This window comes from Lethenteron reissneri, chromosome 6, assembly GCF_015708825.2.
Source record: "Lethenteron reissneri isolate LAM-NWPU_2019-01 chromosome 6, ASM1570882v1, whole genome shotgun sequence".
Classification (NCBI taxonomy): domain Eukaryota; kingdom Metazoa; phylum Chordata; class Hyperoartia; order Petromyzontiformes; family Petromyzontidae; genus Lethenteron; species Lethenteron reissneri.
In genome coordinates this window covers 3,742,227-3,760,224 of record NC_083784.1, presented here as the reverse complement: position 1 = coordinate 3,760,224, position 17,998 = coordinate 3,742,227, and the positions used below count along the sequence as shown (strand labels likewise).

Genomic DNA, 17,998 nt, shown 5'->3' with positions numbered 1-17,998 from the left:
TGGGTTAGGGATGGAGTGGGTTAGGGTTAGGGGTAGAGTGGGTTAGGGGTGGAGTGGGTTAGGGTTGGGGGTAGAGTGGGTTAGGGGTGGAGTGGGTTAGGGTTAGGGGTAGAGTGGGTTAGGGATGGAGTGGGTTAGGGTTAGGGGTAGAGTGGGCTAGGGGTTGGGGGTAGAGTGGGTTAGGGGTTGGGGGTAGAGTGGGTTAGGGGTAGAGTGGGTTAGGGGTGGAGTGGGTTAGGGTTAGGAGTGGAGTGGGTTAGGGTTGGGGTGGAGTGGGTTAGGGGTAGAGTGGGTTAGGGATGGAGTGGGTTAGGGTTAGGGGTAGAGTGGGTTAGGGGTGGAGTGGGTTAGGGTTGGGGGTAGAGTGGGTTAGGGATGGAGTGGGTTAGGGTTAGGGGTAGAGTGGGTTAGGGGTGGAGTGGGTTAGGGTTGGGGGTAGAGTGGGTTAGGGGTGGAGTGGGTTAGGGTTAGGGGTAGAGTGGGTTAGGGGTGGAGTGGGTTAGGGTTAGGGGTAGAGTGGGCTAGGGGTTGGGGGTAGAGTGGGTTAGGGGTTGGGGGTAGAGTGGGTTAGGGGTAGAGTGGGTTAGGGGTGGAGTGGGTTAGGGTTAGGGGTGGAGTGGGTTAGGGTTAGGGGTAGAGTGGGTTAGGGGTTGGGGGTAGAGTGGTTTAGGGGTTGGGGGTAGAGTGGGTTAGGGGTTAGGGGTAGAGTGGGTTAGAGGTGGAGTGGGTTAGGGTTAGGGGTGGACCGTGGAGTGGGTTAGGGGTAGAGTTGGTGGTTAGGGGTAGAGTGGGATAGGGGTAGAGTGAGTGGGTTATGGTTGGGGGTAGAGTGGGTGGATTAGGGGTGGAGTGGGTTAGGGTTAGGGGTAGAGTGGGTGGGTTGGGGGTGGAGTCGGTTAGGGGTAGAGTTGGTGGTTAGGGGTAGAGTGGGATAGGGGTAGAGTGAGTGGGTTAGGGTTGGGGGTAGAGTGGGTGGATTAGGGGTGGAGTGAGTTAGGGTTAGGGGTAGATTGGGTGGGTTAGGGGTAGAGTGGGTTAGGGGTAGAGTGGGTGGGTTGGGGGTAGAGTGGATGGGTTAGGGTTATGGGTAGAGTGGGTGGGTTGGGGGTAGAATGGGTGGGTTAGGGGTAGAGTGGGTGGGTTGGGGGTAGAGTGAGTGGGTTAGGGTTATGGGTAGAGTGGGTGGGTTGGGGGTGGAGTGGGTTAGGGGTAGAGTGGGTGGGTTAGGGTAGAGTGGGCGAGTATGGGTAGAGTGGGTGGGTTAGGGTGAGGGGTACAGTGGGTTAGGGTGAGGGGTAGAGTGGGTTAGGGTAGAGTGTGTGGGTTAGGGTTAGGGGTAGAATGGGTGGGTTAGGGGTAGAGTGGGTTAGGGGTAGAGTGGGTTAGGGGTAGAGTGGGTGGGTTGGAGGTAGAGTGTGTGGGTTAGGGTTGGGAGTAGAGCATGAGATGGGGGTGAGTGTGTGGGTCAGGGTTGGGAGTAGAGCATGAGATGGGGGTGAGTGTGTGGGTCAGGGTTGGGAGTCGACCATGAGATGGGGGTGAGTGAGTTATTGGAAGGGTACGCAGCCCGCACCGTGCAAGCTGCAGCGTTTGCCATTCCAACTCGACGGACGCTTCCCGAGTGATTGCTGGGCCCGGTTGCCACCTTTCCCCACCCCCCAAAATGTTCCGAAATCGGGCACAGTCACCGCTACTGCGGCAAAGCTCAGCGCGTTTGCGCCTCTGGTTTCGGGGGGGGGGGGGGTGATGGAGGCGGCCGGGTGTCGGGGTAGATGGGGTGGGTGGCTGAGATGCTCGCGGCTGGTGGTAGCTGACAGCTGAATTTGCGCGCCGGGTTCAGAGTTGAGCGAGAGGCACACGCGCGCGTCGTGCCGAGGACTCTGGAGAGGCGCGTTGTGGTGGTGGCGGTGGTGGTGGCGGTGGTGGTGGCGGTGGTGGTAGTGGTGGTGGCGGTGGCGGTGGTGGTGGCGGTGGTGGTGGCGGTGGTGGTGACAATAGAGGGCACAGCCGTCGTGAAAGGCGGTAGACTGAACAAGGTGTGCTGGGTGCGGTAATACATTTTCCGGCACGCTGGTTAGGTATACAGGACGCGCTAACCACCGCACCACTTCTCCAAAGTATATATATATACCTATATAAGACAAGGCACATATTCTCCGTAAGGGGCAGTCCATAAACGACGTCACGCGATTTTTGACGATTTTTGACCCTCCCTAGGTGCGTGACGTCATTTATGGACGGCCCCTAAAGCCTTAATCGACTTTTTGCGGTAAGCCAGAATCAAAATCTTGTATTTATCCTGGAGGAATCGAAAGAGCTACAAAGCTCTGTTTTTTTCACAGACATCCAGTGAAGTTATGTTAGAGAGCTTCTTTAAAGGCCGGCACGGCACATGAGTGGGGGGGGGGGGGGGGAGGCCAACACCACGCTTGGCCACGTTTGTCTCCCCAACGCTGATGTTTGCACATCGCACCATGTACTCATTTCAGGCTGAGTCGACCTCGGGGAGGCCCATGACCGGTTCATATGAGGAAAGGCAAAAACTCCACTCTCTCGCGAAGTGCTCTAGTCGTGGCCAGCAGACCTCCACAGTGGCGTGTAGCCCTTGAACATATTGCTGCCATACACAGGAATAGATTAGCGTGAGTCTGTGGGTCTTTGCTGCGTGAGGCGGTGGGTCTCTGCTGTGTGAGTCTGTGGGTCTCTGCTGTGTGAGTCTGTGGGTCTCTGCTGTGTGAGTCTGTGGGTCTCTGCTGCGTGAGTCTGTGGGTCTCTGTGTGAGTCTGTGGGTCTCTGTGTGATTCTGTGGGTCTCTGCTGCGTGAGGCTGTGGGTCTCTGTTTGAGTTTGTGGATCTCTGCTGTGTGAGTCTGTGGGTCTCTGCTATGTGAGTCTGTGGGTCTCTGCTGCGTGAGTCTGTAGGTCTCTGCTGTGTGAGTCTGTGGGTCTCTGCTGGGTGAGTCTGTGGGTCTCTGCTGCGTGAGTCTGTGGGTCTCTGCTGTGTGAGTCTGTGGGTCTCTGTTGTGTGAGTCTGTGGGTCTCTGCTGTGTGAGTCTGTGGGTCTCTGCTGTGTGAGTCTGTGGATCTCTGCTGTGTGAGTCTGTGGGTCTCTGTGTGAGTCTGTGGGTCTCTGCTGCGTGAGTATGTGAATCTATGTGTGAGTCTGTATCTCTGTGTGAGTCTGTGGGTCTCTGTGTGAGTTTGTGGATCTCTGCTGTGTGAGTCTGTGGGTCTCTGCTGTGTGAGTCTGTGGGTCTCTGTTGTGTGAGTCTGTGGGTCTCTGCTGTGTGAGTCTGTGGGTCTCTGCTGTGTGAGTCTGTGGATCTCTGCTGTGTGAGTCTGTGGGTCTCTGTGTGAGTCTGTGGGTCTCTGTTGCGTGAGTATGTGAATCTATGTGTGAGTCTGTATCTCTGTGTGAGTCTGTGGGTCTCTGTGTGAGTTTGTGGATCTCTGCTGTGTGGGTCTGTGGGTCTCTGCGTGAGTTTGTGGGTCTCTGCTACGTGGGTCTGTGGGTTTCTGCTTTGTGAGGCTGTGGATCTCTGCTGTGTGAGTCTGTGGATCTCTGTGTGAGTCTGTGTGTCTCTGCTGCGTGAGTCTGTGGGTCTCTGTGTGAGTCTGGATCTCTGTGTGAGTTTGTGAGTTCCTGTTGTGTGAGTCTGTGGGTCTCTGCTGTGTGAGTCTGTGAGTCTCTACTCTGTGGGTCTCTGTGTGTGACCTTATATGGAATAGAGATACACGAGAGATAAAGCTGGGAGGGTTGGAGACAAGATATACAGATTATTTACATGAACAATACATTTCGATGAGAGCGAGATAGCTGCTAACATACAGACCAGTGAGATGACAGAGCGATGAAGATGCCTCGCTGAGTCTCAGCACTCCCTTTCAAAGATGGCCCTGCTACCATTGGGATGTTTGGGAAACGAATCCCATGATGCTTTGCGTGGGAGCAGAACACCGGACGATCCGGGGGGAAACCCCAGCACTGCCCGGTGGCACACGAGGTGCGTGACGCTCAACGATCCACACAGATAGCTTCAATAATCCTCTGTTGTACTTCCATCTCTTGCCGTGCCCCCCCCCCCGCCTCCGTCGCAGTACACCCCTACGCCACCTGGTACGCACAGCCAGTAGTCGAATCCAGGTAGGTGCCAGTACTCTTAAGCAGGCTCAAGCCTGCTTCACCTCCAAGATGTTTAAGCGGGATCAATCACCCATCAGACGGGCCCCTGAAAGCCACGTTCAGTTATTTATTGTGATTAAATCATTAAATATACAAAAAAACGAAACAGGAGGTGGAGAGGAAGACGGGACGGGAACGTGGCTGGGGGGGGGGGGGGGCGCAGAAATTGCAAAACTAAACAATAATTAATATCGATAAACTCGTTACAATTAAACGACGCTCCACTCTCGTACGGCTCCAAGCGAGTTCAGTGTGCGTTGTTGATGCTGGTGATGTCATTGCTCCTGTTCACTGTTGTTGTTGTTGTTCATCGTCATTGTTGTTTGTCGTTATTGTTGTTGATTGTCATTGTTGTTTATCTCTATTGTTGTTGATTGTCATTGTTGTTCGTCGTTATTGTTGTTGATTGTCATTGTTGTTCGTCGGTATTGTTGTTGATTGTCATTGTTGTTCATCGCTATTGTTGTTGATTGTCATTGTTGTTCTTCGCTATTGTTGTTGATTGTCATTGTTGTTCGTCGTTATTGTTGTTGATTGTTATTGTTGTTCATCGCTATTGTTGTTGATTGTCATTGTTGTTTATCTCTATTGTTGTTGATTGTCATTGTTGTTCGTCGTTATTGTTGTTGATTGTCATTGTTGTTCATCGCTATTGTTGTTGATTGTCATTGTTGTTCGTCGTTATTGTTGTTGATTGTCATTGTTGTTCATCGCTATTGTTGTTGATTGTCATTGTTGTTCATCGCTATTGTTGTTGATTGTCATTGTTGTTTATCTCTATTGTTGTTGATTGTCATTGTTGTTCATCGCTATTGTAGTTGTCATTGTTATTGATCGTTATTGTTGTTGATTGTCATTGTTGTTTATGTTGTTGAAGCCATTGTTGTTGTCAATATATTGCTTTGATTGATACCATCATCACCTATTCCCCATCGCTTCCTTCCCTATGCCAGACAGTAAAAATGTTGCGCGGACAAGCACATAACGCTTCAAGGTCTCCATCATCATCATCATCATCCGTCTGGCTTTAGGTCTTAATGTATCAGTTACTGTACTCAGTTTACGTACTCAGTTGACGTATCAACACTTAGCACACCAGACACGAGCCCTACTCAACGTGGATGGGTCCTAAGTACTGACACCTGAGCCCCGCACCTCCACCGACCCGCAGTGATCTGGCTAAGCACCTTTTTAAATACCTGGCTAAGCACCTGGTTACACACCTGGTTAAACACCTGGTTAAACACCTGGCTAAATCAACAAAACACCACTCTTTACAAAGCCCCACCCTCGTGATCAACGTAGCGTGAGAAGAAGACGGTTGGTGTCCTTGTTGTTGGTATCGTTGTTGTTGGTGTCGTTTTTGTTGGTGTCGTTGTTGTTGGTGTCGTTGTTGTTGGTGTCGTTGTTGTTGGTGTCGTTGTTGTTGGTGTCGTTGTTGTTGGTGTCGTTGTTGTTGGTGTCGTTGTTGTTGGTGTCGTTGTTGTTGGTATCGTTGTTGTTGGTGTCGTTGTTGTTGGTATCGTTGTTGTTGGTATCGTTGTTGTTGGTATCGTTGTTGTTGGTGTCGTTGTTGTTGGTGTCGTTGTTGGTCGTGTTGTGGTTGAGGCCTAACCATGGTCGCGACAGCTTGGGGCCTCTGTGAGGATGCTAGCGGTGACCTCCTGGAGGGATATCCAGGTCAGGTTCATGCAAAATTATCTCTGCCCGATCGCATCGGATCTCTCCCCACGCCCCATGTGGCATAAGTTCGTTTTAAAAAAAAGACAAAGTTCCAAAAGCATTTTTTTACACATGCGCTGGCAATCATTGGTGACGATGACGTTGTTGTTGTTGTTGTGGATTTTACTTTCCTGTACAAGTGTCTTCATTATTTTTCAATATCGGTTTTGTTTTTCAAATTACACGTGTTTGTTGCGGGCGAGTGGAATTCGCGCCACTGTGATTGGCCACTCACAAAGTGGAGAGAATGAAAATTCAAAACTGCATCGTTGGTATTGGGGGAGGGGCACATTGCGAACAGGAGGCAGAGCAAACTAACCAATCAGTCACGTGCCCTACCCCTAGCCACACTAACCAATCAGTCACGTGCCCTACCCCTAACCAGACTAACCAATCAGTCACGTGCCCTACCCCTAACCACACTAGCCCATCAGACACGAGCCCTGACCCTAACCAGACTAGCCAATCAGTCACGTGCCCTACCCCTAACCACACTAGCCCATCAGTCACGTGCCCTACCCCTAACCACACTAACCAATCAGACACGTGCCCTACCCCTAACCACACTCGCCCATCAGTCACGTGCCCTACCCCTAACCACACTCGCCCATCAGTCACGTGCCCTACCCCTAACCACACTAACCAATCAGTCACGAGCCCTACCCCTAGCCACACTAGCCAATAAGACACGAGCCCTAACCCTACTCACATTAGCCAACTAGAAACTATCCTTACCTCTAACCCTCTAACTATAACCACACCAGTCAACCAGCACCCCCTCCTCCCCCACCTCCCCTCCCCAATATGTTTGGTAACTTGACAACGCCGCGTGTCGCTCGTCAATTCTGAGCGAGTCTTTGTGCCGAAGAGTCCCCGACTCGTCAACTCCTCCAATGACGCAAGTAGTCCGATGCCAAACATTTGAGGCCCATTTCACCGCTTGCTAGAAACGTGCTCCACATTTTCATATCGGTTCGAAATAAACAAATTTTTAAATCGGGCCCATAAGTGCAATTTAGAGCCATTATAACTGTTTTGTTTTTTTGCTTGTTTTTGATTTGTCAAAAAAAACGGAAGTGACGTCACTAGCTTGGCAAACACTCACGTGTGAGTCTGTGGGTCTCTGCCTCAAGGGTGCGGTCACTATCGTGAGCGCAGACGCGTATTTTTTACTTTTCGCACATTGGGGAAATGTAAAAAAAAAGAACAAAAATGTTTTTGATCCTACAATATTATTTTATTTAAATCCGAAATGTTAAAATCCTGAAACTCGCCCCTTATACCGCATATCGATTTTCAAAGCAAAAATTTTGTAGACGTTCGTTTTTAAAACAATGTATGAAATGGTCTGATTAGCGTTGAAAATCAGTATACGGTTTAAAAAATATGTGTATATATTTTTTTCCATCGGCAGCCTACTGCGTAAATTGGTGGCGTTGGCAAGTATGACAGCAACCCCTTTTCCACTGGCACATCTGAACCGAGCCAGTACGTGGCCAGCACGGTACAGGTGGTGGTTTTTCCACTGGCACATCTGAGCCAAGCCAGCACGGGGGGCGGGACTCATGGTTGGTGGTGGCGGTTGGTGATTGCGAGCCGGAACCAAACCCGTGCTACGCTGGCCTCACAAGAAGACATCTGAATCTAGCTCGGGTCCGAGCAGGGCCAGGGGGCGGGGTTAATACTTTTCATTGTCAGTACGTCGTGAGGACACGGCGTCACTCTCGCGTCGTCCACATGCATCTCGACTCGCTCATTGCGCGTGACGTCATTAGCAGCGTGGCTTGGCTTCTTGCAGTGGGAAAAAAAACAACCTAGCCCCACCCGAACCGTGCCGGGCTTGGTTGTGCCAGTGGAAGGAAAAAAATGAAAGCTAACAGCGTCCACAAAACGTGACACAATCGCAATTATCTTTACACTCATTACAATTTCATTTCGCTCGCAGCCACACTCCGACCCCAAATTGTTTTCAACAGAAATAAAATAAAACAAAACCGCTTCACGCGACACGAAATAATCATCCTGCTGATGAGACAACTGAGTGTCGACGCCGGGGTTCAGAGTTCTGCCCGTATCGACGCTGATGATGAGATGCACCCCACACCCCAACAGAAGGCCGTGCGTGCGGCCGATGGGTCTCACGCGCGGGGTAGGTGTGGGGCTAGAGGAGACATAGGGCGATGGTAGCCGGTGGTGGTGGTGGGGGGGGTGGTGCAGAGAAGGAGGCTGTGTGCTAATTCTGCTTGACGAGTTCAAGGGAAGAAGGAGCAGAAGTCTTTGAGGGCGGCCCCGTGCGCTGCATGCTGGGCCATGATACACGGCAGCGCCGGCTGGAACGACGACATGGGGGCGCCGTCGTCTGCCTGCGCCACGTCCTTGCGGCTGATGCTGCAGGCAAGACCCAAGCGGGGCAGCCCCAGGTGCTGCAGTCCGGCACGTGACCCGTGCAAGGCTAGCGCGCTCGCAAAACTGTCCGTGCATCCTCCTGCTGCTGCTGCAGCTGCTGCAGCTGCTGTCTGCCCTCCGACCGAGCCACCTCCTCCTACTCCTGCCCCTCCTGCGCAGCAAGAAGCCAGGCTGGAAAAACGAGGTTGCTGATCGCCGTGAGATGGACCGTGCTGGTGCGCGTGGTGGTGGTGGTGATGGTGGTGGGCGGCGAGCAGAGCTTGGTGCTGCTGCTGCTGTTGCTGCTGCTGTTGATGCTGCTGCTGCTGTTGCTGCTGCTGTTGCTGGTGGTGGTGATGTTGGGCGGCGGCAGCCGCGGCGGCGGCGGCGTGGTGATGGTGGTGGTGGTGGGCGTGCGGGTGTGGAGAGCCAGCCATGTGCACAGGTCCCATCGTGGGCAAGAACATGTGGTGGTGGTGGTGGTGGCCCGGTGGTGGTGCTGCTCCAAAGCCGGAGGCCATGAGGGAGGCATCCAGGAGGCTGGCTGCTCACGTCGGCACAACAACAACAACATAATCAACAACAACATCATCAGTAGCAGCAGTATCTTGGTCATCATCGTCATCAGTGTCATTATTTCAATCATTGAAATAATCATCATCAGCAGCAGCAGCATCGTAAACAATGCACTGATTGATTTTGGGTCAGATCGCTGCGTGAGTAAAATGCTTAGACTCAGAAATGTATTATCCGAGTAATGAACCCATTGAGCCTTTCCAGCTATTTTTCAAGTGTGGATGAGTGTCGTCCACCCTCAGCCACCCGGAACAGCCAAATAACAAAGTGGCCACGTGATGAACAAACGCGGCCAAATTATTGCCGCGGCAGCAGAATCGGCAGCAGTACCCGTGCGGTGTTGGAGAGCGATCCACACGCGTTTAACAATTGGGTAGTCCGACGTTTCGCTGGCAGTTACAGCCAGCATCAATCATCTATAGAATCATCATCAACAAAAACACTTCCAATATAATATTATCCATCATAAATCATAGTATAATCACCATAATAAACCACCACCAGCAGCAGCAGCAATAGATTTGTGATGAGCCAAAATCATTATCCCGATCCACAAAATCAACACTTTCTTCAGAACCATCATCATCACCTCGAACAGCACCATTATCGTTATCAGCAACAACTGTGACAGCAGCAGCAGCAATAGTATTGTCAACATTTCTATTATAACTACGATTAATCACTGTATAACAAATAAAATGTTTTCCTGGGTAGTAAGTGTTATTTCCTAATTTCTTATGCCTCAAAGGTATAGGAAATGGCTATTATTCCCCGCAAACTTTGCGTTTGTGACCAGGACAGTGATAATTTGAAATGTACCTATTTTCAATGAGAAAACGTGGTGTGCATTTGTGTCATTCTTTCACATAAAGTCCTGGTCACAAGCAAAGTTTGTGGGGAATAATAGCTATTATCTATACTTTTTAGGCATACGCAATAAAAAAATATAACACTAAGTACCCATAAACAAGAATGGTGTTACATAGTGTATAATCAGCATCATTAACAGAAACATCATGACGATGAGGATATCACCCGCTACTGAATGTTAGCCATGACCGTGAATCGAACTTGCAACCGCAGGGTTCGTTGCGTGACGTGCAAACCACGGCGCCACCGCTCCGCACAATGCATTGCAATTCACATACACACAAAGACAAAGATCCCCCGTATAGCCTTCAACGGCCTGTTGGGACAAGTGCTTTTAGGGAGCGCCTGTGATATGGGCCGCCACATCACACGAGCGGGAAGTGCCGTCAAGCACTACGCCCGGCCGCCTTTGTCTTCCCAGTGCTGATGGTTACACAGCGGTGCTAAGCGCGGTACGCTGACCACTCCACGACCGCTCCGCCGAAATGAAGTCGTCACTTGGCGACAACTGAAGCCTCTGGATGGCGTTAGGGCGGACAACTCACTCGCAGACACGCGCACAGAGGCACACGCGCGCACAGACCCACACACGCACACTCACACACGCGAGGACTCCATTGTTTATGATTCCCTCTTCAAAGGCCCCCAGATAAGAGTGGCCGTGGGACTAGAGTTGTTTTGGCTGCCTGAGGATTTTGGGAGGAGAGTGGTGCTTGCTAGGGGAGGTAGTGAGAGTTGGTGGGTGGGTGAGTGGGTGGGTGGGGAGGTGGGGAGAGTTGGTGAGTGGGGAGATGGTGAGAGTGGGTGGGTGGGGAGGTGGTGAGAGTTGGTGGGTGGGGAGGTGGTGAGAGTGGGTCGGTGGGGAGGTGGTGAGAGTGTGTGGGTGGGTGGGTGGGTGGGGAGGTGAGAGCTGGTGGGTGGGTGGGAAGGTGGTGAGGGTGGGTGGGGAGGTGGTGAGAGTTGGTGGGTGGGTGGGGAGGTGGTGAGGGTGGGTGGGTGGGTGGGGAGGTGGTGAGAGTGGGTGGGTGGGTAGGTGAGTGGGGAGGTGGTGAGAGTGGGTGGGTGGGTAGGGAGGTGGGGAGAGTGGGTGGGTGAGGAAGTGAGAGTTGGCGGGTGGGTGGATTGGGAGGTGGTGAGAGTGGGTGGGTGGGGAGGTGGTGAGAGTGGGTGGGTGGGGAGGTGGGGAGAGCTGGTGGGTGGGGAGTGGGAGGTGGTGAGAGTGGGTGGGTGGGGAGGTGGTGAGAGTTGGTGGGTGGGGAGGTGGTGAGAGTGGGTGGGTGGGGAGGTGGGGAGAGTTGGTGGGTGGGGAGGTGGTGAGAGTGGGTGGGTGGGGAGGTGGGGAGCATTGGTGGGTGGGGAGGTGGTGATAATTGGTGGGTGGTTGGGTGGGAAGGTGGTGAGTGTTGGTGGGTGGGGGGGTGGTGAGAGTTGGTGGGTGGGGAGATGATGGGAGTGGGTTGATGGGTGGCGGTGGCATTGGCGTTCTGCGTAACACGATGAACGTGACAAAACACATACGCAGGCATATCGCCTCCTCCCCATGTGTATCTCTCTCCGCGTAAACAACACAGACCCCTCGTTCGACTCATCCCATCAGCCACGCGACCTTCTGCGAGTGCGTAGTTTTCAACAGCGTCGGTTCAGCCCAAGCAAAAATCTGGACCGATTTCGACATTCAGTGCCTCATCAAGCGTGTCCCTAAACCAGCGGTTCTTAACCCGGGCTGCACGCACTCCCTGGGGGGAGCGAGAAGCCCTTTCTGGGGGTGCGGGACATGGCCAAATTTTTGTAGAAGGTAAATAATCGAAAAAACAAATTATGCACGGGCACGTAAGTTACAACTTACTTTGTGTCACATAATAATTGTTTTTTTACCCTTTTATCTGGCAACAAAACTGACACCTTATTTACAAGGAGTCATGTTTGCATTGACCACAATACCTGCAGTCGGAATGCAAAAAAAAACATAACTCTGATAATGTATGCACTGTCCTTAAAAGTGGTTGGTCCACAACCAAGACAGCTTTCCTTAGAGCCTAGTCTCACATGGTGTTGGACCAGATGACGCCAAAAGGCGTACTGGCAAAGGAGGTTCCAATGGTGTTACTTTGTGTCATCAAACCCCTACATTGTTTAACGATTGCGAACCAAAGTTGGGGGGGGGGGGTGCAATTGCTGCAATGAAGGTCACGAACCACCGCTGGTTAACTGGCAGCAAGTTCGATTTTGGGGTCTGGTGATTTGGCTAGATAATGGGGAAGAGTGGTGGTGGTGGTGAGAATTGATTGTGGTTGGTGGTGGCATTGGGGGGGGGCGGGGGAGAAAAGGGAGATGAGAGAGGGGTGAGAGGCTATGGTGGTTGGGGAGGGGGGCAAAGGGGGATGGGGCATGGTGGGGGGAAGGAGAGGGGGGGAGTGCGTGCTAGGGCAGCTCGTGGCGCGAGTTAGCGGTGCAGGGTGGTGGTGATCGTGGTCGCTTTGGATTGTTGCGGATGGGTTGGCCTGCCGAGGGGAAGGGTAACGTGGTAGTGGGTAGGGGAGGGGGTAGTGGGGAGGGGAGGGGGTAGGTGGGGAGGGGGTAGAAAGGGAGGGAGTAGGAGGGGAGGGGGTAGGAGGGGAGGGAGTAGAAGGGGAGGGGGTAGGAGAGAAGGGGGTAGGAGGGGAGGGGGTTGGAGGGGAGGGGGTAGGAGGAGAGGGAGTAGGAGGGAGTAGGAGGGGAGGGAGTATGAGGGGAGGGGGTAGGAGGGGAGGGGGTTGGAGGGGAGGGGTAGGAGGAGATGGAGTAGGAGGGGAGGGGGTTGGAGGGGAGGGAGTAGGAGGGGAGGGGCTAGGAGAGGAGGGAGTAGGAGGGGAGGGGGTAGGAGGGGATGGGGTAGGAGGGGGTAGGAAGGGAGGGGGTAGGAGGGGAGGGAGTAGGTGGGGAGGGGCTAGGAGGGGAGGGGGGAGGAGGGGAGGGGCTAGGAGGGGAGGGGGGCTGCTCCCACCCCACCTTGAGTGGCGTGGAGGCGCCCGCCCGCCGCCGCTTCCTCGAGGGAGAGCGCTCGCCCGGGGGGTCGCCACAGCGTGTAGCTGTCCATCAGCGCCTCGAGACCCGTGCTGCACACACAGAGACAAAGATCCCCCGTGTAGCCTCAACAGACTGTAGGGGCAAGTGCTGTTAGCGAGCACCTATGAAGGCCGGCATGGCGCACGAGGGGATGGGTGGCCAGCACCGCGCCCGGCCGCCTTTGTCTCCCCAGTGGCGATGTTTACACAGCGCACCAGGCACTCGCTTGAGGCTGAGTCGACCTAGGCGAGGCCCAGGACCGGTTCAGATAATCGTCACTGGCGTTGGCCGTGAGCGGGGCTCGAACTCGGGTCGCCGGGTTCGTAGCACAACCGCGGTAACCGCTACCCATGTATACATAATATACACATACACACATATATATATATAAATGTACATCATATATTACAGAGATCCAATACACGTATTAGCGAATAGATTTGGGCCCAAATTAATTCACACCAATGTTGTATGTTGACGCTTTATCGGCGTTCAATCCATTGATGAAAAGTCTTAGGACAGAGTCAGCGAACCTGCAACTTCGGAACCTCATGCGGCTCTTTAAGGCTACTGCTTCGTGATAGTTGTGATATTATGGGACCCACCACCGCCGCCTCGTATTCATCATAGTTGCATTGCGGCTCTTGAAATAATTAGAGTTTGAGTTGTTGTTATTGTTTTGAATTTTGGTTTACTACCGAATTCGAAAAATAAACTCGTCTCCTCTTCATATGTCGGTTGGCCGACACCCTGTCTTATGGGCCATCGGTGCGCAGATTTGAACTTTATTGATCAGAAGTTTGACTCCATACATTGGCACATTTTCACGAGCATTTCGTTGTAGTGAACGTGACAATCTATTCGGGTGGTGGAGGGTTTCCACGACATTTAATTTAGTTTTTTACGCGTAAATTTAACCACCGAGTGATCCTAACCCTCCCGACGAATGAGTTTCGTCTCGGAAAACTCTCTACGTCTGCAGTATATTGTATTAATTATAGCGCCAACCGAGAGAGAGCTTGGTCCAACTCTTTATTGGCTTCAGCGTCACACTCACGGGAGGCGAATTTACCCGGACAACTGACGATGCGTGTGTGTGTGTCAGTGTGTGTGTCAGTGTGTGTGTGTCAGTGTATGTGTGTCAGTGTGTGTGTGTCAGTGTGTGTGTGTGTCAGTGTGTGTGTGTCAGTGTGTGTGTCAGTGTGTGTGTGTGTCAGTGTGTGTGTGTCAGTGTGTGTGTATCAGTGTGTGTGTGTATCCCTTCTCTACGCTTGCGAGACGTGGACCCCCCTGGTGGAGCATCTTCGCCGGTTGGAAACATTTAGGCTGGCCTGCCTACGATCCATCCTGGGTTTAACCAGGCTGGATTGTGTGAGGAGCTCACAAATCCTTGAAAGATCTGGGCAAAGTCCCATCAGTGAGCTCCTCCGGCAGGCAAGGCTGCGTTGGCTGGGTCATGTAGCCCGCATGCCCAGCCACCGCATGCCTAAACAGCTTTTGTTCGGCCGGATCGAGGGGGCTAGACGGGCGCGGCACGGGCTGGAGAAGAGATGGAGTGATGTGGTACAGGAGGACGTGGAGCTGAGTGGACTTGCCGATGACTGGTACCAGCGGTGTCAAGATCGGCCTCAGTGGAGGAGGCTCGTGAAGGACGCTACTGGGCAGTTGGAGGCAGTCGCCCTCCAACAACAACGGAGGGCGGAGGAGCGACGCTCACAACAACGAGCGGAGCGCCGGGTGGCTAAAGCACAGCAAGTTGGCACAGTAGGGGGCACAGGTGGTGCATCAGCCAGTCATCTCGGTCATCTCGGTCAGTCGACCAGTGGCACCTGGGTCTGCCCCGTGACCTCCTGCCAGCGGGCTTTCGACACTTCACGTGGCCTCAAGGTGCACTTGGCCTGGCACAAGCATCGTGGTGACGTCACCGCCACTTAGTGGCGAATGGCGGTTGTTGTTGTTGTTGTGTGTATCAGTGTGTGTGTGTCAGTGTGTGTGTGTCAGTGTGTGTGTGTCAGTGTGTGTGTGTGTCAGTGTGTGTGTGTGTCAGTGTGTGTGTGTGTCAGTGTGTGTGTGTGTCAGTGTGGGGAGCGGTGGTGTAGCGGTTAGCGCGCTGCGCTATGAACCTAGCGACCCGGGTTCGATTCCCGCTCACGGCCAACCCCAGTGACGATTATCTGAACCGGTCCTGGGCCTCCCCTAGGTCGACTCAGCCTGAAATGAGTACCTGGTGTGGTGTGTAAACATCTCCACTGGGGAGACAAAGGCGGTCGGGCGTGGTGCTGGCCACCCACCCCCTCGTGTACCGTTCCGGCCTTCATAGGTGCTCGCTAACAGCACTTGCCCCTACAGTCTGTTAAGGCTATACGGGGGATCTTTGTTTTTTGTTTGTTGTCAGTGTATGTGTGTCAGTGTGTGTGTGTCAGTGTGTGTGTGTCAATGTGTGTGTCAGTGTGTCAGTGTGTGTGTGTCAGTGTGTGTCAGTGTGTGTATGTCAGTGTGTGAGTCAGTGTGTGTCAGTGTGTGTGTGTGCGTGTGAGTGTGGGGAGCGGTAGCGTAGCGGTTAGCTCTCGCTAACAGCACTTGCCCCAACAGTCTGTTAAGGCTATACGGGGGCTCTTTGTATTTGTCTTTGTGTGTGCGAGACTCCGAGCAGCTGCGTGGATCTCTACCAACGCTTTTGCTGCGTTGGCAGAGAGTGTCGCACAACCACAATTAAGAACAACAACAACAACAACCTCAACAACACGCTCGCCAATATCACCACTGTGGCCTTAGAAATATGCCACTGCGTAATAGGCGACGTTTCGGGTAACGGTGCTCGTGTTCTGACGAACGCGTTGACTGTTGCGTCATTAGCGCTCACTAAACATCCGAGCCCTCTGATTCTTCGACGCGTAATTTTGGCCCGAACCGCGAATTCTCCATCCCTTCCAAAACGAACTTGAGAATTTTCGATTTAAAGCTTTCGTGACTGCAGGGATTCATCTTCTTGGTTCTTTCGGTAAAGTCACGTAGAAGGGAAATAATAAAATAATAAAAATAAAACATAATAAAATAATTCTCACGACGTTTCGGCCACAACGCAAGCAGCCGTCCTCAGGTGAAACCAGGTCTGTCGAGGCGACAGACGCTGTCGCCTCGACAGACCTGGTTTCCCTTCTACGTGACTTTACCGAAAGAACCAAGAAGATGAACTTGAGAATGTACACGAGTCGATCACAAATCGTTCGACATTCACGTGATAATCAATGAACCGTACTTAACGAACAGCTTGGCGACGAGTCACGCGCTTACACAAGAAGTTGACCGTTGCCTGAAACGTCGCCTGCTACGTGTCATGTTGTGTCCTTGTCGATGTGATCAATGGGCAGTGGGAGTCCAGTGGCAGGCTACGAAGTCAGCCGCTCGAGATCGAACCCAACTCGAGGTCACCATCAACCATCGACGATTGTCTGAACCGGTGGTGGGACCTCAGCCTCAAATGTGTACCCGGTGCGATGCGTAAAACATCACCACTGGGGAGACAAAGGCGGCCGGCAAGTTGCGCTGTCCACCCCTGGCCCCAACGTACGTCTATGACGGAGTTCACGCTGACAGCACTTGCCCCGAAAGTCGGTTAAAGGCTATACAGGGGATCTTTGTCTCTATGTCCTGGTGGGTGGGTGAGTGGGTGTCTGTGGAGCAGCTCTGCGAGTGCGTGTTGTGAGCTAGTGGTGGGGTGATGGGGGGGTGGTGAGTGGGTGAGTGAGTAGGGTGGGGGGGGGTATGTGTGTGTGTGTGTGCGGAGGAGAGCGAGTAGGAGGGAGCGACTCGGGGGCAGTGCGGGGTTAGTTTTCAGCCCCTTTACAAGTCATACTTATACCCAATTAGTTAGCGGCGGCGGCGGCGGCAAAAACACTCGGCAGTTGCCTTCTCGCCTAAGCGGGCTTCTTTAAAGTTGATGGAATGCCGCGGCGAGTTACACCAAATCCGAGGCGGTGGGCCGCACAGATCGATAAACCCGGGCTCAGGGTGGCGCGCGCGCTGCGAAAACACGAGACGGAGTCTGCGAGGTGGTGGAATGCGGAGAGACGGAGTCGAGTTGCAGAGAGTTCGAACGGCTGTGGCTCTGTCGGGGTTACGGAGTTGGCTGGGGGTGGGGGGGGGGCGATTCGAAGCGACTGGGCTCTCGGCGTGTCTCTCGCGAACGGATCGCCGTGGTCTCATTGTTCAAATCGGATATCCGTCGATCGTCTATGTCAGCAGCAGCAGCAACAGCAGCAGCAGCAACGTACATGAGTTGTTGAATTGGCAGCGACCTCTAACGTGATTGTCATCATCGGTCGTCCGAGTTGCCCTTGAGAAGGAGCTTCTTAGCTCAATGGGCATTACTGGGGAAATCAACTTCTGATTATGAACAATGTAATCATTATCGACTCATGAACATCATCATCTTAATGATCGGCTGTTGATTTTCATCAACAATCGCATCATCGTCAGTATCATTTTCAACATTATGACCGTCATCATTAACAATATCATCAACATAATACATTTCATAGTCGTCGTCATCAGCACCATCATCATCACGACCATCATCACCATCATTATCCGATTAATCATCAACTCCTACATGAATCAATAAAATCAACAACTTCGACTGCATTGCCATTATTATCAACTGCATTTGTGAACCTTCTATAGCAAATTAGAATTGAGATAATCACAGTTTGCACCGCAATAAAAAATAATAATAACGATTTAAAACGCGTGCAAAATTCGTTAATTGGTCACGGTCGGATATGTGAATATCCCGTGGCTGGCGATGATGGTGATGATGATTATTGCGATGGCGATGATGAAATTCCTATTGCGATGGCGATGATGAAATTCCTAGAGGCCAGAGCATTGCCTAAGTGTCTGTGCACTTCGGTTGAAAGGCGGTCGCGTAGTCTGAGTGTAACAATATGAACTTATGAACTCATAACTCGGGGAGCTTAAAACAATGTTAATTAGCCCTTAATTGGGCTCGAAGAAGCGTGTTTCGTCTCCCCCCGCCCACCCACCACCCTGTGTGAGAATGTAAAATCGCACATTATATAATTATTTACTATTTTATAACAATACTTTTTTATTTCATACGATAGTCGTGGAGTGGTGGCGCAGCGGTTCGCGCTCGCTCAGCCACGATCACGATCCCGGCCACCCGAGTTCGATTCCCGCTCATGGCCACCAGCAT

General features: G+C 52.5%; 1 protein-coding gene across 1 annotated transcript in view; it reads right to left on the bottom strand.

Annotated features, from left to right (window-relative positions):
* Positions 1-4,229: 4,229 nt before the first annotated feature.
* The window catches only part of LOC133353884 (T-box transcription factor TBX18-like), a 63,728-nt gene continuing 49,959 nt past the window's right edge, over positions 4,230-17,998 (bottom strand). The window contains exons 7-8 of the mRNA XM_061570377.1: positions 12,724-12,830; positions 4,230-8,833 (exon numbers count right to left, since the gene is read on the bottom strand). Of these exons, the coding sequence (XP_061426361.1) occupies positions 8,157-8,833; positions 12,724-12,830 (784 nt within the window). The 3' untranslated portion in view covers positions 4,230-8,156. The remainder of the gene's footprint in view (positions 8,834-12,723; positions 12,831-17,998) is intronic.